Raw genomic sequence first — 27282 nt, 5'->3', positions numbered from 1 at the left:
ACCTTCCACAGTAACAAACCTAACAATCTGAAGTCAAACAGCAAAAGATCAGATGAACAAGAATCACAAACGCGGCAACTAACAGTAAACGCAGTTAATGTCAAAGCCTACAACGTAAACTAACCTTAGTGATGAGTGGATAAGGGATCAGTGGAGCCACTGGAAATCTGCGGAAAATCTGCGGAAAAATCCACAAAAGATTGTTTTTAAAAAAGAGTTCACCCTACTCTGCAAAACAACTCTCTGTATGTTTATACTTTAAGCAATACAATATTTCTGTGACATTTTCTGGACAGTAAAAAGATTTCACTCACTCTCTACGGCCTCCTCTTCACCCACCCATCACCCACCACCTCCTCTTCCTCTGAAGGAATAAGGAGGGTCTAATACACTACAGCTAGGAAGAATGGCATGGTGAACTACTTCCAAAAATCAGCCAAGGTAAACCTACGGATCACAACAGTCCAATTTAAAATTGATGATGGGGATGGCACAGGACCAGGCAATGTTTTGCTCCATTGTGCGTGGGATTGCCATGAGCTAGGAAGAATGGCATGGTGAACTACTTCCAAAAATCAGCCAAGGTAAACCTACGGATCACAACAGTCCAATTTAAAATTGATGATGGGGATGGCACAGGACCAGGCAATGTTTTGCTCCATTGTGCGTGGGATTGCCATGAGTAGGGGGCTGACTTGACCGCAGCGAACAACAATACACTGGAACAGGACTTTTCCCCTGATCATCTCCAGGACACAGGAAACAATCATACCAACAAAATTTACCCATAATTCCTATCACAGAGCAGGATTTCTTTCACCTCTTCCTCCCAACTCATATGAAACGGTTATTTTTCTCTTTCTCCATTAACAGGCCAGCCTTATAGGCCTCAATTTTTTTTTCAATGACTACATACCCCAAAAGATTAGCACTTCCCCATAGATTCTGAATAGACTAACACTATTTTCAACAGATTGGAACTTCATTGAGTGGGTTTTTATGACCATCAGGAAGAACTAAGCCGAGTAATAAAACTAATTTGGCCACAAAGAAAACCGAAGATCGCCTAATAAGGCACTAAAATCCAAATAATAATATAAATCATAAATATCCCTAGACAATCACCGTATGTTTTATAGTCCTTTCTCATAGTACATACTACCCATGAATATAAAATGTTTCCAATATTTTTAAAGAACACTTCCTGTAAGTTTATCCAAAGAAATGACTATAAGAGAACAAAAAACATTTCCTTTCAACCAGGACTCCCTACTGTTCAATTAGCTTAGGCTGACAAAGTAGGGAGTACATCGGGGAGGAGTGCTTCATCGTGTATTCCTCCTTCACAGTCCACCAGTTAGATGTTCAACAGCATTATACACGGAGAGGACTGAGACACTGCTTCTACAGGAAAGACCGCTGACAAAGAATAAGTGAAATCCTCCAGGGAGATATGCTCAGAACAGAGACAGAACAACCATAATGAAGGGACAAACCACAATTAGGGGGTAAGGCAAAACAGGGACAGTCCCTTCATGACCTCGACCCCCATTTTTTAAAAAAATCTTACTTTATCCCTTATTTTCAGCTCCAAATTTGTCACTCAAGTTTTTTACTGAATTTAAATCCATGCCACTGCATTTCAAACATATAAGACAAACATTTTGGTCAAAATATGAGAATAAGCTAGTTGGTAAAGCACAATCAAATTAGGCTTAACAGTATATTGTTATAAATGCTAGTTCTTCTGTTTTCCCCTCAAAAGTTGAAATGTAATCAAAGCACAAGAGTGACACCATAAAAAATAAACTGTAGAAATGACTGTTTTGTCAGAAATCAGTAACACATACGTCCTCCTTCTTTTCCTTCTTCTTCTTCCTAGGGTGAGAGTCAGATTCCTGTGAGGGGGCATTGAGCTCGCTTGAGTATTCACGTATTAAAACTTCAATGGCCCCTTTAATCATCTGATCTCTTCTCTTTGTTTCTTCATCTAAGGCTTCTTCATCATCGTTAGTGACCGTCTCTGGCCTGACATTCTTAAGCAACAAGGCAAATTCAAAAGAGAAAAAAAATCAAACAAGAAAATGAAAATCATTTTGGCAAACAAACAAAAAGGAAAAGCAATGTGTTCTCTTAAACATCTCTATATTCCAATTGAATTAAATATGGAGTTGGCTTTGTTCTTAACTTCACAAAACTGTTGCATTTCTTTTATTCAGTTTTTCCCTGAGGCACTGGTGCTTTATTTTCTTTTCCTCTTCTCCCTTGATAGCTGTAATTCTGGCTCCTAACCAGTAAAAAACATTAAATGGCATGACTATCATTTTCAGATTGTCTTGCTCAATAGTTGTAGAAATTAACAATATTTACTAAATAACTGATTCCTGCAAATACACATTAACACTGTCAATTTAATTAAGTGAAAAAAGGAAAATATAATTTTATGTACACTACAGTAGCCACCACATAAAACAGACAAAAGTAGGGTAAACAAAAAAGTACTAGACAGCTGTTATACACAAAAACACAAGTATCAGGTAAGTTAAGGGCGAAATCATAACTTCTCTCTCCTCTCCATTTTCTACAATTTTTATAATATGGAAACACTACTTAAAAAAAAAACAACTATTCATATAAGAAATCGATTCTAAATACTACATGTCCTCTCCATGACCAAAGCATATTAACATAGCAAAAAAAAATCCATGCTGTAATGTTCTCACAAATAAGTAACTGAATATTTGCAGGATTTTATTAACAATCTTCTAAGAAAACTCTAGATTGTTAACTCTAAGTCTCCGTGAAAAAGAAATTACTGGCTTCTAATGTGCTAACTGTTTCTATCTTAATTTTAAACTATTTTAAACTCCCTGGTTAAGGAATTAATGCAGTTGAAACCACAAATGTGTACAGTGTCACCTCGGAACTTTGGATAGTTTACAGTTACTATTAACTACTGACTTCTAAAAACATGGAAGGGGAGAAATGTCTAACAAAGGAGCAACAAACAAAAGAACTGATAAAAGTCACTTTATTCTCTGTAATTTAAAACTATATATACATACACATACAACCATATATATAAGCATACACCAAAATGTGTACTCAGTAAACATACTGTGAACATTTTCACAGATATAAACAAGAACCATGCACGTATGCACAAACATCTCGTTCTTGGTCAAAATACATACAACTCTATTCAAGATGAATTTCACACCTTGTAACTGCTTAACAGTATAAACTAGCAGTGACTTCATAACTCTACCACCAGCATTCTGAATACATTCTCCAAAGAATACTTATTCAATAAGATTTTTCTTCTTCATGTGCTCAACAAAGTCCTATTAAGTGCCTACTGTGTGCAAGGCTCTGCTAGATGACATGATATTGGAAAATAAAAAAAGATAACCTTGACCTCAAATGTCTAAAAATACAAGTTAAGAGATGGGTTATGACACAGATAACTTCAATATAAGGCATTACATCTTGTTAAGCAACTAATCACTGTAAGAGTTTACTCTCTCACACCTGCTTCTTCATCCAATCTTCTTACAGCCAATTTTCTACTTGACATCTTATGAGATATTTTACCCAAGGACTATAACGAAATTGTAAAAATTATTTATCAAAAATATAGTAAACTAAAAGGAATAAAAAATATAATTAACTCTGCTAATGTGTTCCTTTTTAAGTCAACAGTATATTATAATCAACTCTTCAATCTATGCTGCTCTCTCAAAAACCCCTTCAGTGATACACTGCTTCTATCCAGGATTTAAATTAAAAAATTAACCCACCAAAAACTCGGCACTAAGACCTTAGGTACGCAGATACACACAGGAGACACACTATTTCAACTCAAAAACACTCAGTTGTTGAGACCTAAAATTCTGTATTATGATTATAAACTTTGCAGGAAGTAGCAGTGTGTTGCTGACATTTTCCCTACATTCTGAATTCCTTCCCATGAGCCCTCCACATCTCTATGCTTTTCTAAGAACAGGGATAGAAGTGGGGCTATAAATCCTGAGTCCTACTCACATAATAACTTGTAGCCCCTAAATTCCCTATCACTCCCACCCTAAATCAGAATTTAAATATTAGCCAGTTCTACTTAACTTCACAGAGAAAATGTACAATTTTAGAAGGAAATCTTATTAAGACCAAATTTCTTAACTTATTGGTGATTGTTGATTTAAGAAAAATAATCAGATATAAAAAGAGAAGTTACTATTGGTTACAAAGACCATTCCACAGACTTGCAAGTTTCATCTAAAGCTCTATCTCTGGATCCTTAGCCATAAACTACTTCTAGATTTCCAGCTTCTTCTTCCACTTCAGAAACCAGGAAACATATTCAATAATACTGGCGGGCAAAAAGGTAAAGGATTTAGCAGTATAAGAGATGCATAGAAATCAACTGAATATCTGGGATGTTTAAGCGGCATGATTATTTGGCTCTTTTCAGAGGAATTAAAACCACCAAGCTATGGCTCGTCAACAGTAAAGCTACTACCCATAAAGTCATAAAATTGCTCTGCTACGCTCAGTCGTTGGCACTGACTTCTAGATTCCAAAACAAGAACCTCCCTGAGAACTAACTTCGGTAAATCCACACCTTTTTCAGAAAACTCAGACTGCATCAGACTAATTTTCAGGCAAAACTGTGAACCTCTGTCCTCTATCAGAACTTAATGTGTGCGGTTCTCTTCCAGAGAGTTATCTGTACTTGAAACACTAGTCAGATTTCATTCCTGAACGTGTGCTTAACAGCCAGTACTTACGACAATCTGGCAGATATAGCTATTCTTATACTGCTGCTGCAGGACATCCAGAAACCAGTAAGACGTGGGCTAGACTGACATGGTGGCCGCAAGTGACAAGAGTTTTAGTGAAGGTCAACAAGAAATGGCAAAAAAAAAAAAAATTGCTTCTACTAATTCTGCAAAATCTTAACCAGGCTGTTTGATAAGGCATCTTATACAATGTACAGAATTCCTCTTGAAACTCTAGGTCAGGAAAAATGGCTCTCTCTTTCTAGACAAACTTGTCTTTCTCTTTTAGTCAAAGAGAACTATACAACTAGTTGTGTTTTCTTTCTGCCTGGGTATCAGAGGAAAATGCCTGAATAAAGTAACTCATACCAATTTCTCAATGTCTCGCTCTATTATCCACATCACTACTTTTAAATTTCTCGAAGAAATTGACAATAAACAAGCACCCTCAACTTCTCATGTCTGAGCTTAAAAAAACCATGGCAAATCTGCACTCTACAGCATACAATCATGTGCTGCCATAACATTCGTTTGGGCTGCATATGTGTGTAATCCCATAAAGGTTTTATTTTTTTTTTTTTAAGGGAAAAGCAGCTCTCCTTTTGTTTATTATTTCCCCCTAATGGTTTTAAGGAAACCCTGGTGGCATAGTGGTTAAGAGCTACGGCTGCTAACCAAAACACTGGCAGTGCATATTCACCAGGCACTCCTTGGAAACTCTATGGGTCCAGTTCTCCTGCGTCCTATAGGGTCACTACAAATCGAAATCAACTCGATAGCGATGGGTTTTTGGTTTTTAATTGTTTTAAAGACCCCAAATCCCCAGAATGAACAAGCAGTGGGGCCTCCAGGGTCCATCCCAATCCCCAGAGTGCCTCTTCCTCCATTCCTCCTCCTCCTTCCTCCCCTCCTGGCTTCATTCACCCACCCAATAGCCGTGAAGCCGTTCACTTCCGGCATAGGGCAGCAGCGCCTGCCACTGGTCCTCTGCTCCTGCCGTAGGGCCCAGGGTGCTCACAGGCTTCCAAGTGGCTGCTGCACGTGACCAGGAAGCAGCCACAGGCGGCAGCCAGGGCCGCTACCGCCAGCCATGCACCCCCAACACCCACATACCTGCTCCCCACCCGGTCCCCATGGCCACCTCTCCATGCACCCCCCCTACCTTTGCCCATAAGCCAGGGACTACCTGTATATAATATAGTGGTCACATGAAGTCCAAATCTCCTAACATCCTATTTCACAGGACATATCATGGATATTAAGCAATGAATGACTGTAATTATATATGCTTAGTGGGGAAAATTAATTTATACCAGATAGAATGGCTCAACCTTTTTCCTTTAAACCTATGATAGCATCGAGTATAACTGACATTCTGTTTGTCCTGTGACTTCAAGTAATTTTGGGCACCATGCCAAGTACATCCAGCAGTATACATATAACTGGAAAAATAGAAGTGATGCCTGTTGTTTGTTTTAATTCCATTTTATCTGAAATAACTGTTCAATACGTTTTTATTGGAGATGACTTCAATTCCCTTTTTTTTATTTTGAGATTTAATTCCATTCTTGAAGAAGCAAGTTTAAAATGGGGTTCCTCTGGCTAGTGGTGATTACAAATGAAATCCGAAGTCACTCAACTGTACATTTCCTTGTTTATATAAATGTGTATGGTGATTTACTTCATGTTCAGAGATCTTAGTACACCATTTGCAAATGCTACAAATTAAACCACCTCACAAGCTAATAATTAAACATAGTAAAACAGTGGATCAAAGGGAAATTAGACCAAAACCTTTGAAGATAAGCAATATAACTGCAACTGTTATCAATAAATGCTCATCCCATTTTGCAATGGGCAAGACACTGCTAAGTGCTGTAGCAAGTACAAGATGAAAAAGATTTATCGCCCTTTCTACCTTGTATTCACAAAATGTCAGGGGAGGATATACGAATGAGATACAAACCATATATAGTACAGAGCTAAGCTGACATATAGCAACAAAAACCCGCTTAATATAGGAACACAGAGAATTTAATTCTGCCTGAGAAGTACCAAGGGTATGGTCAATGAAGGTATAAAACAAGGGATATTTTAATTATAATTCTAAGCATAGAGTTTCAACAGGGGGTTTGGAGAGGCAACAAAAACATGAGATTTCAGCCAAGCACACGGTGACGAAGGTAGGGGCAAACTAGAAATAGAAAGGTAGACTGGAGCCAGTCTTAAATGCCATGCTAGGAACTGGGACTTTATTCTTTAATTAATTCAAAATTAAAGGTGCGTGAGCAGAGGTTAACATAATTTATACGTATGTTTTAGAAATATAGGCAGTTACTCTTAACAGTCAGGTCAGTGTAAAGGGAATCCAGGGAAATCAGTTAAAATATTATTAAAAATCCAAAGAAAGACAGGATTAAGTTAAAACAAAACAGTTTATAAAACAGTGCTTTAGAATTCATTACCGTTTTTGTGAAAGAAAAACAAAAAAATCTCACATATTTCCATTAAAACTATATTTATCTGGAAAAAAAAGTCCAGAAAAATATGCAACCAATATTTCTGCAATAGTTGCTTATGGTAACAGGGTTACACCAAAACCAAATCCACTGCCATCAAGTCGATTCCGGCTATAGCGATCCTACAGGACAGAGAACTGCCTCATAAGGTTTCCAAGTAGTGGCTGGCGGATTTAAACTGCCGACCTTTTGGATAGCAGCTGAACTCTTAACCACTGTACCACATACAGATACTATTTAATTCCTTTTTTACATTTGGGTTTATTCTGTGAATTTTTTACAAAGAACGTACAATGTTTTTGTAATGAAAAAACACAGCTGTTTCTATTTTGAAGAAAGATAATGAAAATCTGAACTAGAGAGCAAATGAAGGCTGCTTTTCTTATAATTTCTGTTTTTGTTGGGAGGGGAAGGCACTAATATGGATCTGTTCAGCTTGAGGTACCAAAGGAAACCAGGATGGGAGAGCAAGGAAAAATTTGTTCAGGGTTTAGCTATGTTTTGTTTTGTTAGAAGGGGTACTCGTATACATGTTACAACACAACACACAAATTTTTCTTTACTTTAGCTTAATATAATTCGAATAAAGCTATCCAACTGAGGAAAGTAGTAAGACTTATTTTCATTAATCTTACAACCCGGGTACTTCTAAAAAAGGGCAACTAATAAAAATTGTGTAGGTTGAAATATATTTTGTACTTACTTACAAAGCTGCCTTAATGAATTAGCTCTGTTTGGAATAGTCTGTACCAGTGTTTTCTCTGGCAAGTTAACCTTGTCCAGCCTCCCTTACTACCTTCATCCCAACCTGGAACAAGCAAACCAACAGTCATCCACCCACTGTGGGTAGATAAAAGACTTAAAATCACTACAAACTATAAAACACCCTCCTGCATTTTAGCCACAAACACATACCATGATGATGATGATCTTGTGAAGCCCCATATAGATTCGTTTATAGTAAGGAAAGCGTTTACACTGAAATAGCATAACTGGCCTAGAGAATGTAACACAATAGAAAACATACCCCATTAGAAGCTTTCTTCTTTGCTTTCCATTCATCAAGTTGTGCCTTTGTCTTTGCATCGACTTTAACAAGCAGCTTCTTCTCTCCAATCTGCAGGTCATGCAATAACCTGAGTGCACGGAGGGTAGATTCAGGCTCCTTATACTCACAGAATCCAAAGGCTAGCAATGGACGTAAAGAATTAGTGAAAATGCAACTATGAAAAGTGAAAAAAAAATTCTAGAAAATTAAGATCATTAAAGACCAAATATTATATAATACAGGATTATCCAAGTCCCCACTCCTCCCCTTTTCTTCATTGCCTCTGGTAAGCATTTGACTTTCATTAGCACCCTGAACAACCAAAAGGTCTTATAATAGTATTTTGGATTTTTTTTTTAAAGCCTTTATCTTTCAGAGTTACATACTTAAAAATTTAGAGAAAATAATCTGGCGCTTGGGAAGAAGTAGATGGAGTACAGATGACACACAACTGGCCATGAGTTGTTATGTTAAAAATGCCAACATCTTCCCACATGACATTTAATGCTACTTCAACGGGAAAGAACACAAAGAGCGCTAACAGAACAACTTCCATGGTTAAGGACTATGACAATAAAACATGTAAAAACTAATTTAAGCACACCACGGTTAAAATTAGTTCAACAAATAAGGAAAAAATTACCTACCTTGAAGTTTTCCAGAAGCACCTTGTACTCTCTTCCAGCTCAAAACCAAACCACATTTCTTAAAAACAAACAAAAAATCGTAACCACTTAACAAAATAAACAAATTTCTAATTCAAAAACAAAATTACATTCCCACTGGGGGGGAAAAATAAAGACGACACTAGCAGCTAAGTTTGTTAAAATTCTCCCAATTCCCACAAACCTAGGATACAAAAAAAAGTGCATCATTTTAAGATAAATATACAAATTATGATTCTTCTTTGTTTGTGGGAAACTGTCACAGCTTTCTCCAAATTAGCAATTTTATAGCATTATTAATTCCACAAAAAATAAAATATAAAAAAAACAAGTGCCCAAAAGCAAAAAACCAGTTGTCAGTGGTCTGACTCATAGCAACCCTATGGCTGATCCTGGGGAAATCGATCAGCAAGCTCTTCTTCAGACACACCTCTGGGTAAACTCAAACTGCTGATCTTTCAGGTAGCAGCCAAGTGCATTAGCCCAGGGGCTCCAAGTGCCCAATGAGAATGGATTAAAAAAAAAAAACTAATAAATTCAGAGTAAATACGTAAATATGACTCCATTATGATTGTTTTTAAATAAGTATATTTATAAAGGGTTTTTAATGACATGGGAAAATGCTGGACATGGTATGCAAAAAAATTGTGGTTATGTAGGACACCGTTCTTGCTCTTAGAGATACATGAAATGTTCAGAGGTGAAATGCAATGTCACAATTTACTTTCAAATTATTCGGGAAAAAAAAATGCTTAAGGGTGTGTGTGTGTGTGTGTATGTATGCGTCATATACGCAGAGAGAGAGAGAGTAAATATGGCAAACAGTAGTAAAGAGTATGTTGCCGTTGTTAGTTGTCAACAAGCCAACTCCAACTCATGGCAACCCCATGTGTGCATCGTAGAACTGCTCCACAGGGTTTTCAAGAATATGACCTTTCAGAAGCACATTGCCAGGCCTGTCTTCCAGAGAAACTCTGGCTGGGTTGGAGCCACCGGCCTTTCGGCTAGTCATCAAGGACTTAACCATCTGTACCACTCAAAGATTCCTAGGAAAGGGTGTTCATTATACTCTTTCACCTTTTCTGCAGGATTAAAATCTTTTCAAAATAAAAAGTTACAGTAAAAAAACCATTCAGGGTCCTCTTTCTGCTTTTTCATAGATTTGACATTTTTACGATAAAAAATTTTTTAAAATAAACCGTTTAACTTACAGCCAGGAGCTGTCTTATAAGCATGTCTGAGGCTTTCTCGGAAATGTTGCCAACAAAAACTGTAGTAGTGGGACCACAATTTTCATCATTTTCTTTAATCTTTAAGCCTGGATGGTCCTTTCTTGCTCCCAAATGTTTTCCAACCATGGACACAGTGGGTACTAAGACCTAAGGTGAAGAATGGCAGTAAAATGTTACCTGGCATTAAATTTCCTATCAAGTTTAATGTAAGGTTAGGCTAAAAATATCAATTTTAAAGTAATAAATATATAAAACATTATTACTAAAGGTTCTGTGTATTTACCATCTAAAACTCCTAAAGCACAAAGTACTTTTCATTAATAAAAACATGTCCACAACAGTTTCCACTATTAGACTACCTTTCTTTAAAAGCAACTTGAAAATGCAAATAAAAATAATTTGACTCAAAACTCAGCTAATTTTTAAATAAACCACTTCAAATTATCAAATATATCCTGAAGTTTTTTTTTACAACTCTACTCTCTTTATCAGTATAAAACCAAATTTCAATTATTCCTACTAATCCTCTGGCAGAATACTCTAATATTTTCCACAGCACTCTGCCCACACTTACATTTTGCCTTTTATCAGTTATTTATACTCCTATTTTATTTTCTCTTTATAACTTCTGACTTCCCAGGGGAAAGACTGGAGTCTTACTCATCATTGTATCTGGCACTGAATTTTGCACAACACCCACAGTAAGCATTGAATAAATAGTGATGAACTGGGGGCGCTGCTCCAAACTCCACCGCATTCTAGCCTGAAACAGTAGGAGGTAAGAGTTCGGTCATATGGAGGTTTTATAAAATAGCCAAACTATGGACATCCAAAGCAAGAAAAGCTGGACTCATCTTGGGGTTCAGAGCCACATCATGTTAATGTCAGCCTCAAAGCAGATTCCTATTTGCCCATTTAGTCCCCTTCTGCCTTTTAATATGACTAACACTCCCCTCTTTTTCCAAAATACACAGATCAAAAAACAGTTGAAAGTAATGAGTTCTACTCTCCCTCATCACAGAATTCTCCAATCGAAGCCTGTCTGATATTCTAACAATTAACTCCAAAAAACAAAATTTGAGTTAAATACAAGCTAAGAGGGTTATTGTTTATTTATGTTTAGTCAATTAGCTGTATGACTTTTTCTTAACCAAGATGCCTGGAGCGTACAGGAGCTTTGATAAATGCAGAGAGTTAAGGTTCAAGACGATGATGGAGCACTTCCACAGAGCAAAGGCTTCAGTAAAGCTAAACAAAGCCTGAAGGTGTCATATGAGAAGACAGGGAAAACTAAGATGAAAATAACTTGAGAGGGGCTAAAAATGAGAGGTGGTGGCGGGGGGGAGAACAGAAAGGTACTCAACACCAATTATACTCCTAAAATCAAAATTTTTGCTTGGGCCACTCCTACATTCTTTTATTTTTTTCATTTAAGAGAGAAGACGTGACAAATCATTCTACCTCCCAGGACCAAGACAAGATGAAGCAGTCATGAAAGAGCCAATGTCCTAAATCTACAGTAACAAGTACATAAAATGTCTAAATCTAAAAACCAAACCAGTTACCACTGAGTCAATTCCAACTCCTGGCAACCCTACGTGTATCAGAGTAGAACTGTGCTCCATAGGGTTTTCAATGACTGATTTTATGGAAGTAGATCACCAGGCCTTTCTTTTGAGGCACGGCACTGGGTTTCTGGGTTTTAAGTGGATTTTTGCTTAGCAACCAAGCACTTTACCAGTTTGTGCTACCCAGGCAAGTGTCTACAGAGCATTTTAAGAGAAAATCATAAAACTACCTATTATCATATGTATGGGGCAACTGCATATGATACTTGTTTCAGGTAAGTAGTATGATATAGATGGGTGTTTCTCATTCTCTTCCTGTCATTCTTTTAAACACTTATAATTCACCTAAGTTATCAAGTTTCTCAGCTTTAAAAGCACTACTACTATCTTATCTCCTAATTCCTTCTTAAAATTATACTTACAGTTGGAGCAGGAGCCATAATGCTCATTGGTACAGGAATCATTGGAGTTCCTAAGGGGGGAGAAAGGGATATGAGTCTTACGAATACCGTTACATACGACCATATTCTGTAACAGTTATAAGCCATACAGTATCTTTATGCATGTTAATATAAATAGGAATGTAGAGCTAATGAAAATAAGACACTGATGAATCAAAAGCAATGCATTATCAGGCTGATCTTTGTGAATTTACATACAATAAAAAAATTCTGAAAGCAAACAGGCTACTACACGTGCATAGTTTTTGCCTTAAGGAACACAAAATTCTGCATGTCACTTTTTTTTTTTTTTTTTACTGTACTTTAGATGAAGGTTTACAGAACTAGCTTCTCATTAAACAATTAGTACACATATTGTTTTGTGACATTCGTTAACAACCCCATGACAGGTCAACACTCTCCCTTTCCAACCTTGAGCTCCTCGTTACCAGCTTTCCTGTCCCATTCTACCTTCTAGTCCTTGCCCCTGGTCTGGTGTGCCCCTTTAGCCTCATTTTGTTTTATGGGCCTGTCTAATATTCGGCTAAAAGATGAACCACAGATGTGGCCTCATTACTGAGTTAAAAGAGTATTGGGGCCATATTCTCAGGGTCTCTCCAGTCTCTGGCAGGCCAGTAAGTCTGGTCTTTTTTTCTGAGTTAAAATTTTGTTCTGTTTTTCTCTGGTTTTGTCCAGGACCCTCTATTGTGATCCCTGTCACAACAGTCAGTGGTGGTAGCTGGGCACCATCTAGTTGTTACCAAAAAAAAAAACAACAAACCTCTTACTGTCAAGCTGATTCTGACTCATAGCAACCCCATAGGGTTTTCAAGGAGCACCTGGTGGATTCAAACTGCCAACCTCGTTGGTTAGCAGCCATAGCTCTGAACCGCTATGCCAGCAGGGTTTCCATTCACTTGTTAAGGAGTACAAAACTCTGGATGGTTTACCAGTTCAGGTTCATCTGGATCAGCAGATCCTCTAAACCAGCACCTTCGCAAATATAGATTCACTATGGGTGACCAATGATATTAATGAATGCTTTGAAAGTAAAAAAACAAGTATCAAATAAGAAATTAATCTGGAAACCTAAGAAGAATCCTGCTATTCCTGGCTCTTCAACAGAAAACAAAAATTATGCAAAAAACGAGTTGAGTAATGCCAACCACTGTCAAGAGGAAACCAATCTCTAAGTATCTGCTGCTATGAATAACTCATTCTAAGCATTTAAGAGCTGTCAATAGGTTACTTACTATTGACAACTTAGTGGTATCTGCATTTATATTTTTGTTTTCAAATACAGGGTTTACTAATCAATTGTTATACTGATAGTCCTTCAAGGAATTTAAAAAAAAAAAAAACCTTATAATTTGAGAGCTAAGAAAAGGCTTCCAATGAAGGCAAAATCAGAGATTTGTCTACTTTTCTAAAGTTTATTATAAAATATTTCTAAATAGATCCCAAAGTTGTAAAATCATCCTTCAGTTCAATTTAGCATCAAGATAATTATCAAAGACTGACAGTAAATTCTTACATTTAACACTATTCCTTTGACGAATATAATGTATTTTTAAAAATTTCACTTTTTCAAAATGATTTATAAAAGGTTAAAAAAAAATTAAGATTCCTCTCCTTAAGTTTACAGAAAACTGTACAAAACAGAAAAACAGACTTCAGAATCAAACTTGGGTTCATTTCTTCATTCTATCATTTTTAGTTATACAACCTTAGGCAAGCTCTTCAAACCCAGCTTTGTCAGTTTCCTTAATTCCAGGAAGGTAATTCCTGTGAGGTTGACTGAGATAACTTAAGTGAGCACTTAAGTACAGTGGATGCTCAAAACTCTAATCAACTTGTATCTAAATTTCCCACCCTAACTTTGCAAAACACCAACTGTAATGTGTGTGACACCTCTCCCACAGGTAAACTTTCTATTAAAGAAAACATTCAGAAATGGGCATGCTGCAATTTTTTCTTCCTTTTTACAGTCACCAATAGTTTAATACTATGTTTCCTACCCCAACATAAAATAATTTCATGCAACTGAAAAATGTATCGCTACTCACCGAAAAGATCTACCTAAAGTGAAAAAAGTGAAGTACACAAAGTTTGAACAGTATGCTACCATTTGTATATTTAAAAAAAAGGAAGTGGGGAGAGAGGAAACATAAGCAAACATGGTGGGATGGCATAGCACATCTCCGGAGAGTTACACACTAGAAACTGTTAAGAAAGGCTGTTTCTGGGGAAGAGAACCAAGGAATTGGCGGGGGAGGGTAGGCTCTTTTTGTCTATATGCATTTATTATCTTTTAAGGAAAAATGACTCTTTCATATTTATTTTCTAACTTAATACATAATGTGATTGCTACATGTATCTCAGTGCTCACTTAACTGCATTATATAGGCAAGATGAAAAAATTATACACAAAGTATTGCAGTTTTGAATTCCATTAATTCAGAATATTACTTCATTCATCACCTTTTTAAAGTTACTGATGCTGCACACAGAATGCAGGTGGCTATTAACCTGCAACCAGAGAGTGATTTATTGTATAAGTACGTTTCCCTAAACAGAAATAATAACTTACACCATTACTAATGGAACAAGAATTATAACAATGTTCCATTCTGTGAACAAACACCCACAATTAGTATGGCATCAGCCAAACATACAGCAAGAAATACTGAAAATTTGGTTTTAGGGTCTGCTGACCCATCTTAAAAGAGACAGAAGGAGTAGCCTTACCAAAAATATGCCCTAGTTACCTTCTACTTCCATTTGTAATTTGGTATAGAGTTCCTTAGAAAATGTTCCATTTAGAACTTCTTCTTTAAAAAGTTAAAGGAATTTAAAATCTTTCTATAAATCCAATCTACTGTCAAGGAAATGAAGACACTGACTTTCCACTGTTAACTTCCCTGACTCTGAAAAAGTGACTAATCTTCACTCCCACTCAAATTTCTTCACAAAGAAATAGAAAGTAAATTATTAAGCACTCAACTGCTAACTGAAAGGATGGTAGTTTGAATCCACCCAGTGGCTCTATAGAAGACCCGGTAATCTGCTCCCACAATGATTACAGCCCAGAAAACCCTGTTTTTTTAAAAAAAAAACAAACCATTTGCCAACAAGTCAATTCCAACTCATAGCAACCCTACAGGACAGAGTAAAAGTGCCCCATAGAGTTTCCAAGGAGTACCTCATAGATCTGAACTGCTGACCTTTTGGTTAACGGCCACAGCGTTTAACCACTACACCACCAGGGTTTCCAATGGAGAAGTTCTATTCTGTCACATGGGGTCACTATGAGTTGAAACTGCCTTGAGGGCACCTAAAAACAACAACTCTATAGCATGATGGCTGACGACTAATTTTCTGATAACATTATTTTCCTCAATCCACATTCCAATACAAATTCCTTTACAATCTACTACAGAGAAGCTAATTTACTGTCCAAAATTCAGTAATTCTTATGTGGGATAATAAACTAACAGTATTTAAACTTTTTTACTACTAAACGCAGTTTATAGTAGCCTGCCACAAGCATAAATGTCTTAAAAATTTGGACAAATATTGTATTCTACTCCAAGATATATGTATAAAGAATTGGTCTGATTTTAAAAATTATGACTTTGCCCCCAATTCTTCAAGTTATAATTGATATCCTAGAAAGACAGCCATATTTATCTTATGGCTTTTCACACCTACTAAAACACTGCTGTCATTTAGATCTAGAGGTGGGAGGTCCCCCAAACTAGCCTATAGCAATAAACTATCCCTAATTCAAGATTAAGAACTAAGTAGTCCAATTCAAAACAACGGCAGACCTGATGTTTGTATAAACTCTTTATTGTACAAATTACGAATTAACAGCCTATCATAAGCCAACTGCAATGAATTTTTGACTTTTCAATTTCAAGCTCCTTAGTAAGTATCTTTCATTTCAAATAGAAAATCTAATAGTTAAAAACAGGTCCATGAATGAGTGGCTAATTGCCTCCATGAACAGCTACCTCCTTTGCCACGAGACCAGAACTGGATGGTGCCCTGCTACCGTTATCAAACATTTTGATCAAAGATTCTACATAATAATTCTGATCAAAGGGGGGAAATGAAGAACAGAATTTCAAATTCTCATGGACTCTGGACTTTCTGGAGCTATGGGGGCTGGATGAACCCCTGAAAGTACTGCAGTGAGATAATCTTTAAACCTTAAACTGAAAATATCCCCTGAAGTCTTCTTAAAACCAAATACTTTAGCTTAAATGGTAAAAAATGTCTGCCTTGAGCATTACCCTCTTTTAAAAACTACCTCTATGGGATCAAGGTGACAATTGCAACTTGAAAGAACAGACAGGAACCTCAGGGGGAGTGAGTTTATGTTAATGGAGAAGGAATAACTCAGAAAAGGAGGGTGAGAATGGTTGCTAAGCTTGAAGAATATAATCAATGTCACTGAATTGTGCATGTAGAAACTGTTGAATTGGTGCATGTTTTGCTGTGTATATTCTCGACAAGAAAAACAAAAAAACAGGTCCATAATGAAAAGCTTTCTTTAAATAGAAATACTTATAGATGATTCACAGAACCATTTACTGATTTCAGTCTGAATTATATGAACTCTATGTCAAAAGGAAATGCTCCTAAAATGAGGAGCTCTTAGATACTATTTTTTGTGAGGGCGGGAAGGGGAACTGATTTTGTATGAAATGCTTTTAACTCTACTAAAATAGAAAAATATCCGAACTACCACCCGTAAGCTAAGAGAAACCGATCTCTTTCCCTTAGGCCAAGCAATGCTAACTATGTACTTCAGGATAATGGTTCTCAAATGTGGGTCTAAAAATCACCTGGCAACTTGTTAAAAATAACGATTCCTGGGCCCCAATTTCTAAGAATCTGATTCAGTGGGTTAAGATGGGGCCTTAAAAATCTTTTTTTTAATTCCATAGAATTTCAGAAAGAGGAAGCTTTTATACATGGATTTGGAAAACTCTCCAAGACATTATCAAGTTAAAAAAAAGAGCTGAATAGTGTATATAGGATACTACTGTATGTCTGTGTAAGCTGAATAGAAGGAATAAACTATATACTTGTACTGGCTTGTAATATGCATGAACAATATCTGGAATGATAAAGAAAAAACTAACAATCCTGTTTTGTACCTTTTTTTTTTTTTGCATCTCTCGTTTAATAGGGAAATAGTCACAGCAGATGTGTGGGCATGTGTGGGAGAATTTTCACTGTATACATTTCTGTATATTTTAATTTTTGAACCACATGAATATATTACCTGATTTTTAAAAACAACAATAAAAATGTCCCAGATGAATCTGATACTCAAATTTACAAACCCTTGCCATAGGAAAACAAGACAACCACGTTTCCAAAATGATGCTAACAGGCATCTTTACTGCTAACATAGTCACATTTTCCTAAAGTTAATGCTGCAATGACAAAAATACAGATCTAAAACAAAACGATATCGACAAACTTACCTGGAGGTACAGGTGGAGGAAAGCCAGGAAATTGTGGGGGTGGGATCCCTGGTGGAAGTGCTGGGATTCCCATGGGAGGGCGATTCAAGTGAGGGGGGAAAGACATTCTTACTGCAGCGTTCTAAAGAAAGAAATCATGACAAATCATTTTATTTGAAAACTTTACTACTCAATATGCCTGCATTGTTCACCTTCATTTTTAGAGTATCTGCAAAATTCTAAAGTTTTCTTACCCAAAGAAGTTGGCAAAGACCCTCTTTTCTCTGTCTGTCCATTGAGAATTAAAATTTAGATCTTTTCTAAAATAAGTTCCCAAAATGTACACGATCTAAGTTCAGGATAGACTCCTACAATCATATGGGAATACATATAAAGGGAAGAAAAATTTTTGAGGTTCAGTTAATATCCAAAAATTAAATGCTAAACATCAATGAATCTTTTTAAATCAAATTCAGACTCCAGGAGGGTATCTAAGAGTTTTTTTTTGGCTTATTTTTTTGTAAAGTGTACTGATGCATACATTTTTTTTTTTTCATACCCATCAGCATCTTGAAAACTTATTTACAAGGTTACACAGTATTTGCTGATTCAAGGTGGGCAGTTCCTCAAGGACAATTATCAGTGAATTACAAACCTGAGGAAAATGAAAACTCCTGACACCAAGTCACATAGTAATCATTCAAATACAGATAACACACAATTGATGGAAATGATAAAAAGCAACTATTTTAAACTTAAAGCAAACCTCTTAATCATTTACGAACCAAATTCAAGACAGATGCTACCATTTGATTTAAAATAATACAAGAACATTGTTTTAGTTTGTCAAAACATCAGTTAAAGGAAATCTAACTTTGTATTTCAGTTAAACAAATGAACGTTTTTAGAGCTTTTCCTTCCTTAAAATTTTGTGTTTTTACCAACATGCTTAAGAGTCTAGAACTACTGGAGAAAAGTAGGAAAACAATGCTAGGACATTCTAGGAGGGTCCCCTGTACTAACAAAAAGCACAGCCAAAATAGTTACGTTGATCCGGTACCAGTGATTCCACTTCAATTAATGATTTGATCAACAGAAGGTATTTATTTGACACTAGGAAAAATTCCCCCACGGACATGCTGTAAGTGAAGGAGTCTAGAGTTGTTAAAAGTTTAAAAAATGTTTGTCTATTATTTTCCTTTTTACATTTTATACATTGCTTCACTCACCCTTTAGAAGAGAGTAGGTAAAAGTGCAAGTCTTACATTCACTAGTCCCTACAGTTTGATATAAGGAGCTCTGGTGGCCCAGTGGTTAAGTGCTCAGCTGCTAACCAAAAGGTTAGCAATTTGTACCCATCAATCGCTCCACAGGAGAAAGATGTGACAGTCTGCTTCTGTAAAGATTTATAGTGTTGAGAACCCTATGGGGCAGTTCTTCTGTCCTATAGGGTCTTTATGAGTTGGAATCAACTTGATGGCCAACGGGTGGGTACATCACACTCTTCTAAATATTTTTCTATACACAAACTAATACATGATCATTTGCTTTTCTGCAAACAATGTAATCATACTATGTCGTTAATGCAATTCTCCTTCATTATCATTAACATCTCTTCATGTCATTTCATGTAACTCTTATTCCATTCTTTGTAACGCTGCAAACTATTATAACACAAACATATAATTATAATTTAACGTTGATAGATTCCCCCACTTTTTAGTTCTTACAATGTGGAACATTCTTGGACCTACTGGGCATATAATCCTATGGACCTGTGCAAGGATTCCATAATACACATTACCTCCAAATCATCCTCCACAACTTCTGTACACATTTATATTCCCACCACCAGTCTATGATTATGTCCTTTTCCTTATATTCGCACCATTACCAACACAGGCAAAATTTTGTGTTTAAATTCTAACAATTTTACAGGTAAAAAATTCTCGTTTTAATCTGCATTTCCCTAATCACTAATGAGATTGAATATCTTTTTATCTGTATATTAGCCATTTCTTGGAAAGTCTCAGAAAAGCATTTCTTTCACACTCAAAACTATTCTTTCTTAGAGTGCTTCTTTGACCTAGTAAGTTAGGATAATGCAATATTCTAAATATCTAAATTTCATTAAACACAACATAAAATATTTGGAAAACTTTACAGGTAAAGGAAATTCCTAAGATAATGTCATATACTTAGCAAATAAGGTACTAGGAATGAATTTCAGAAAATACAATTAAGACTGTAAATGTGTTGTTTTCTATTTTATAATGCTTTTTTGCCCCCCAAAAGTGAAAACAAATATTCTATATAGAAAGGGGCAGAAGGGATTGTATCTGCCTTTTAGAACAAACAGAGAGGGCTGCTGTCCTACTTACAGAAGCTCTTGTATTATCATTATAATACTCTATCTCAGCATTTTCTTAGGAGGGCAGTTGGTTCTAACACCTGTTGGATAAATAATTAATGAATGAATCAATAAACAAATAAACTGCGATGACCTCATTAAACAAGTTTATTAAGAAACCACTATGTGCCAGGTACTATGCCAGCAATGACCCAGTATCCAGCTTCACAGTGACTACAAAGCTCACGAATTCAGCTTTAGAATCATTTTTTTCCCATTAGATATTCTAAAAAAAAAAACTCTTTGGTCTTGGTGTTTAAACTATGTTTCAAGTTTTTAAAATATATAACTCATTCAACAAAAGTTAACCAGATTATACACATTTATTTTAGTTTATGACAATATACTTATCCCACTTGCTTATAATTTTTCTATGAAATATTTCTCTTATTTGGAGCGGCTTAAAAATTGCTTACTCACAGGATGAACTTCAAAGATGAAGGTAAAAATATCACAGTTAATGGACTAATTCGTATGACTATACAAATAATGACTCCCGCATATGGAAATTCAGAAAAAGTACGTTTCTAGTGATCTTTAATAAACGTTCACTTTAATATCCTAAAATGAGAGCATCAACCACTCATTTCAACAAAGTTTTATATGTTTTGGCACATGAGAAAATGATTGAGAATAAACTTTCATAGCCATAAGCAAAGCTAATCAGTTTTGTTACCTACAGATGATAAAGTAATTATAATACTCTCACAATAAATTACACAGATGCTGAAAGTTGCTAAGTGCTTTGCAGAAAAATAAATAAGGGAAGAAGATGATTTTAAATATGATGGTTACTGAACTGGTGTGTGTTTTGCCATTTATTTTCTCAACAACAATACAAAATTAAAAAAAATATAAAAATAAAGCCCACTAAACATTCTCTACAGAAACAGAAACATAATGAAGCAATCCATGCTTCAAAAGACAGAAAAAATGAAAACTATTTGAGGCCAAACCATAGTATGAATATTAAGAATAAAAAGGTCTTTATTACATTACATTCCCTCATGTCTGGATAATTCCAGGGAAAAAAATGAGAATCATTTAATTATGAGCCAGAAAAGATTTTTTCAACACAGTAATGAAAGGGGAACATGAATTTATTTGATACAACCTATTCCATATTATACAAAAAATATTTTAGAGGGGAAAATAGTTTTACCCATGAAAAATGACATTTTCTATATAATGCCTGCAGGTTTTTAAATGATCCTATTCAAACGTAATATGTGAGCTATACTCAAGAATATCTGTAAAATAATTAAGTTATAGCACAAAATAAAATGCACAACTGGTAAAGTAACTGTGTAACTTAAACACATAAATATGGTGGTTAGCCCTCACCAAGGTGACATATGAACAAAAACTTGAAAGAGGCAGAGACAGGAAGTCATATTCATATCTAGGGAAAAGCCTTTCAAGCAGAGGAAACAGCAAATACAAAGAGCCTGAGGTAGGCATGGAGTATGTGAAGAAGGAACAGCAAGGCCATGAAGGAGGAATGGCAAGGCCAACAGTATGGCTAGAGCAGAGTTAAGTGAGAAAAAGTAGGAGACAAATACTGAGTATTAATTCCAGAGGGGGTTCTGAGAGAATAGAGCTTTGCAGGCCACAGCAGAGGTTTTGGTTTTTTACTCTGAATGAGATGCAAAACATTTGAAAGGTTTTGATTTGACTTGCATTTTAAGTTTCACTGGCCACTGCGTTAAATAAAATAAGACTAGAGAGGAACAAGAGTGTTAAGAGGCTACTACAATAATCCAAAGAGATGGCAGCCTAGTAATGAAAGTAGTTACGAGTGGCTGGATTCTGGAAATATTCTGAAGACAGACAACAGAATTTGTGGAGAAATTATATGTGGGGTTTAAGAGAGACAGAAGTGTTTTATTAGCACTGAAATGACTTAAATAGCACTTTTTTAAATATTTGAATTAGTAGTGCTTCTCTTTATAAAGTTCAAAGCATTTTTACCTGCCAGGTATGAAACTCTGTAGCCCAAAGTATCAAAAACAAGCACCTGTGATGGAAGCCTTCCATATCACAAGTGAGCGGTCACATAGGTACATGCATCTGTTGAAAACTCATCGAACTTAAAATGGGTGCATTTTACTGTATGTGAACTTTATTGCAATAGATATGATCAAAAAGAGAAAACATACAAATAAGATTTATCTCTACTATTTATCTTTATATATGGATGCATTTTACTTTTCTCTTTTTAACTCATCTTTAACTCTTTCAAACCACTCTTTTTCCCGCACCCCTGAGAATGCCATAGGCATGCAAAATACAGTGAGTTTCTGCTTATAAGCATTCTTCCATTGCAGAATTATCCAGAAAGAAAATATTTCACCAGTGGTGAATTTACAGGCCAGCCCCATCAGAACACTGTGTGCAAAAAAATTTCTAAAATGGTAAGAGACAAAAGACCAATAGACTCATCTCTATAAACATTCATACACAACTTGTTCGATAAATATTTAGCTCCAATTATGTGCCAGGTTCTTTTCTAGGTATTAGATGTATTAGTTCCAAATAAAGTGAAATAAAATTATCCAGTTAGTCCAGCAGCCATACATCGAATATAAGCGACTACTAGAGTAACATATGCCGTTTCCTGTTCTGCTCATAGCCTGCTAGGTATACTGGAGACTGACACAACTGCCCCAGCCTGAACAAAACAACCCTTTTAAATCATTTCTAAAATTGAATTTCCACAGAACTTGAATCTCTGCAGAAACTATTCCTAGAAATAGATGTTCCAAGCTCAAAGAAGAATCAAGAAAATGTCTGATTAGCCAAAAAAGGTTTCTTTATGGCAAAGTTTTTCAGAGGCATGAAAGTACTCGTGTTTTGAATCTCCTAAAAGGGTGATGATCTTCTTCTGGAAGACTTTCACTTTGCTACTTCACCACTCTCAGTGATTAAAAAGCAATACCACCTATAGAGAACCCATTTTCGCTGCATTGATTCTGACTCATAGCAACCCTACAGGACAGAGTAGAACTGCCCCACAGGGTTTCCAAGGAGCGCCTGGTGGATTTGAACTGCCAACCTTTTGGTTAGCAGCTGTAGCTCTTAACCATTGTGCCACCAAGGTTTCCAACCTACAGAAATAGAAAAATTAATGGTTACCTGGAGGAGGGGTGGAAACAGGGAGTGACTTGCAAAATGGCATGAAGGCTCTTATTGGGGTGATGGAAATGTTCTAAAATCAGATCATGGTGACTGCTGTACAACTCTACATTTACTAAAACTCAGTGAAGTGTACATTTACACCAAGTCAATGTTATGTCAATTATACCTTACTAAAACTGGCAAAATCCAATTAACACCTGTAGATTAAAGTTACTGTTAATTTCCTGATTTTGATAATTGTACTGCTGTTAAATAAGACAATGTCCTTGTTTTTAGGAAATACACACTTAAGCATGAGGCAACTGAGGAGTATCCTGTCCACAACTTACTAGCAAAACATTCCAGAAGAAAAATGGAGAGAAGGATAAAGAAAATTGGCATAATGTTAACATTTGGAGAATATGACTAAAAGGTATTTGAGAATTCTTTGTATTATTCTTGCAATTTTTTTTAAGTTTGAAACTATGTTAAAATAAAAAGTTAAAAAAGCCATACCATTCTGTTAAGGGTGACAGAAAAGGTCAGGAACAGTTAATGGTAATGGATAAATATAACCAGTGTCACTGAACTGTACAGGTGAAGACTGTAGGAAAAACAAATGTTCTATGTATCCACCGTAAGTAAAAAAAAAAAAAAAGGTAAGTAGGCAAAAAAAAAAAAAAAAACCCAGTAATAATAGGTAGTGGGATTATTATATTCTCCCTTTTACTTTCTGCCAGGTTCAAAACTAAAAACGAAAAAAAAGTTACCCTGTATTCAAGCTGTAAGAGGGGCTCAATGAAAATCCCCTTTCATGCATGGCAATAATAGTGTTAGAAAAAGCTATCCAGAAATTTAAAAAATGTAAAATGGTTTTACAAGATGTTTAGAAAAAACTCAACGATAACTTTTACTTTCAAAGTCATAAATTAATCAATATAATGACAAAAGTGTATAGCTAATTTTTCTGTAGCCAAAAAAGTAACTTACTTTGAAAATCTTAAACTTATGTTAGGTCTGAAGTAGTTACTAAATTTTAAAATGGACTAGCTTTATTAAAAAATATATTCAGAGCCTCAATACAGTGGAATAAAAAGGTATTAAACCACAAAAAAGAAAACTTAGTCAAAAACCATTATTAATATATGACACCTATATGCAATGATAAGAAAATAAAAATATTCTTCCTAAAAGTCTCCTTTTGGTACCCTACCCCCCGACAAGAAAGAAAAGAAATAGAAAACGCTTTGGTGGTCAAAAAGGAAGAAATCTTGATTAACCCAAGAAGATGAATTATTTAAGTAAAATAGCAGCTAACATTTTTTTTTAGCTTTACTGTTTACAAGAGCTGCCAACATACACTATCTCATTTAATCTCAAAATAACCAGGAGTAGATACATATGTTCCAAAAGAACACACTAAGTGGGTAGGGGAACATCCTTAAACTAGGAGGAATCCAAAGGCTGTTCTCACTGTACCACAATGCCTCAATAGCACACCAGTGAGAGAGTAAGGAACTTAAGGATTAACTTTATTTATAAAAGCCTAATTTTTTTATTCAGAGTATACAGTAAGAAAAGTTAGTGTCAGAGTTAGGCTCTTGTACGTCACTAAAAATTCTTTAAGAATAACAGTATCAGACAATACAGATCAAATGCTTACTTTGTTACTTACGTATTGAACTAATAACTTACATACATTTTTCTCAATTACTCCCCGATCCCAATAACCTATGAGTTTGGAAACTATTATAATCTTCATTGTACAGATGAATAAAATCCAAGGTTTAAGAAACATTAATTAAAATAGATTAATATCTACCTGAACCATGACAGACTGGAACTGAAGACCAAATGAATGGCTTTCTAGGCCTCTGAATGATTTTGGAAATAACCTTCTAAAAATTAAAACTCTCAAGACAATATAGAATTTTTTTATACAGTATTGCCAACTAACTAATACACATTACATCACATTATAGCAGTCCGGTGCAACAGAAGTTCAATCTCTTCCCTTCTTTTGATCTGCTCCTCTCTGCCCAGTATCAAAATGGCATTTCCATGGCACTATAAATCCAAATTATATAACTTCAAAATAATCTTCATATTCCTAGACTCTATTTTGAAAAACGCATTTAAAAAGTAATACTGAAGACCAAAATAGAGTGAGAAAAAAGTAACACATTTTAACATCCACTTTGGTAACTGCCCAGAATGAATGGAGAGTTAACAGTTTACTGCATCCACCAATGGGCGTTGGGGGGAAGGACGACAATACCTATCACGATCTTAGACTAGCAAGCTGTAAAGGTGCTAAAAAAGGTGGATACTAGCAAATTTCAAACAGGGTGGGGCCCACTTCGCTTGGTGGCAGGCTCTAGATGACCGAAGAGGAAGGGAAAGAAATCCGTTGGCAGCCAGCAGCTCGCTAAAAAAGGTGAGTGCAGGCTGGCTTCCCGGCAGAGCCTGGGGCGAGCGTGTCCTAGGCCCGGAAAACCTATCGTGGGGCTCCCCGAGCACGAGTGAGAGAGGGGCCTAAGGGTAGGGCTCCCCCAGGGCACAGCGATCGTTTTGTGACAAACGTAGAGCCCAAAGGGGCCGAGACGACTCACTCGACTCATTCCGTGGCGGAACGTGGAGGGGAAAGGGAAAGTGGGCGATAATGCAAAGAGGAAAGCTCAGGCTGTAGGTCCGGCCTCCAGGGGCTCCTGTGACCCGGGCTGGGCCCACTGGTTTTCGAGGCCTTAAGAGAAATGAAGAAACTCAAGCCTCGTGCCCGTCCCCTCCCCCACCCCAATTCCCCCTTCACCCCACCCCACCCCACCCCGGCCTTTCCGCAGCCACCTCGGCTTTCCCTCCTCACCCAACGGAGGAACCCGGCCTCCGGGTTTCCACACGCGTTCAACGGCTTGAACTCACCCGCCACCGAGGAACCCGTACTATCTAAGCAGCTTTCGGGGGGCCAGGCTACGAGTGGCCTCCACCGGTTCAAGATTTCCGTGCGCCGCTCGCCTGTAAAACTGGTTCCGATACGCCTACTCTCACAGGCCGCAAACACAGCAGCGCTGCGCGGGGACCTTATGGAGGTCTTCCTCTTGCCCGGCGTGCACTGCGGCGGGAGGGGGCAGGAGGAGAGTGGAGATGGGAATCATAGAGAAGAACGTGTATAGACAGTCTGTACTGTTGGCTTTGAATCGCTACGCAGAGCCGAGTAACCATAGAGAAGAAACGCATAGTGGGGACTAGAAAGGCTCTAGCTGTAAATTACCACCCAGCCTGCCATTTTTGATTGGAGCTGATTGAATCTTGTGACTACGCGACGCCATCTTGAGGTCAAGGTTCCGGCTGGGCACCGCGCGCTAGCTGTTATAGTATTTGTCACTTTCTGTAGTTTGAGTTTCGGGTATTTGGAGCTTGTTTAGTGGGTTACTGAGGTTCAATGGACTGATGACTGGGCCCCCACCCAGCACATTATTAGAAACCCGAAGTGTTCATCTTTCCGTAGGAAAAAAACTACTCGATCTCAAGAAATAACTGACAAAAGCCTTGGTGGGTTTTTTCCCCAAAATGCACAAAAAATTTATGCGCGCTAGTAGGGCATGTTATGGAAAGCATGGTGGTGTAGCAGTTAAGAACTACGGCTGCTAACCAAAAGGTCGGCAGTTTGAATATACCAGGCCTTCTTGGAAACCCTATGGGACAGTTCTACTCTGTCCTATAGGGTCGCTATGAGTCGTAATCGACTCCACAGCAACGGGTTTGGTTTTTTGTTTAGGGCATGTTATTGGCCAAAGAGATGGCTATAAGATCTATGAAATATCTGAAAAGGCCTGTAAAAATATTTAAAAGCTTTGATTCTGTAATGTAAAAATGCGAAAAGAACCTCGTGAGATTAATGAAAATGAATAATCACAAGGAATTGGAGTATTCCGTTTATGGGCTTTAGAATCAGTATCTATTTACAGGCTTTTGTTTTCCAACCAAAGAGCCCTGGTGACGTAGAAGTTAAAGCACTAACCAAAAGG

The 27282-nt window shown here is 36.6% G+C and overlaps 1 protein-coding gene across 5 annotated transcripts in view; it reads right to left on the bottom strand.

Annotated features, from left to right (window-relative positions):
- Positions 1 to 26519, bottom strand: part of RBM25 (RNA binding motif protein 25) — a 51901-nt gene extending 25382 nt beyond the window's left edge. Inside the window, exons 1-10 of one of the 5 annotated variants that reach the window (XM_023546346.2) lie at positions 26177 to 26508; positions 20112 to 20181; positions 17985 to 18098; positions 17752 to 17872; positions 12233 to 12282; positions 10222 to 10389; positions 8993 to 9050; positions 8325 to 8485; positions 1851 to 2036; positions 125 to 178 (exon numbers count right to left, since the gene is read on the bottom strand). In XM_023546346.2, coding sequence (XP_023402114.1) covers positions 125 to 178; positions 1851 to 2036; positions 8325 to 8485; positions 8993 to 9050; positions 10222 to 10389; positions 12233 to 12282; positions 17752 to 17872; positions 17985 to 18026 — 840 coding nt within the window. In that variant the 5' untranslated portion in view covers positions 18027 to 18098; positions 20112 to 20181; positions 26177 to 26508. Of the gene's footprint in view, positions 1 to 124; positions 179 to 1850; positions 2037 to 8324; positions 8486 to 8992; positions 9051 to 10221; positions 10390 to 12232; positions 12283 to 17751; positions 17873 to 17984; positions 18099 to 20111; positions 20182 to 26176 lie in introns of all 5 variants that reach the window. The other 4 variants (XM_064292709.1, XM_064292708.1, XM_010588726.3 and 1 more) reach the window with 4 other exon arrangements.
- Between the last annotated feature and the right edge of the window lie 763 nt (positions 26520 to 27282).

This window comes from Loxodonta africana, chromosome 10 (assembly GCF_030014295.1).
Source record: "Loxodonta africana isolate mLoxAfr1 chromosome 10, mLoxAfr1.hap2, whole genome shotgun sequence".
Classification (NCBI taxonomy): Eukaryota; Metazoa; Chordata; class Mammalia; order Proboscidea; family Elephantidae; genus Loxodonta; species Loxodonta africana.
This window is presented reverse-complemented; position numbering and strand designations above follow the sequence as displayed.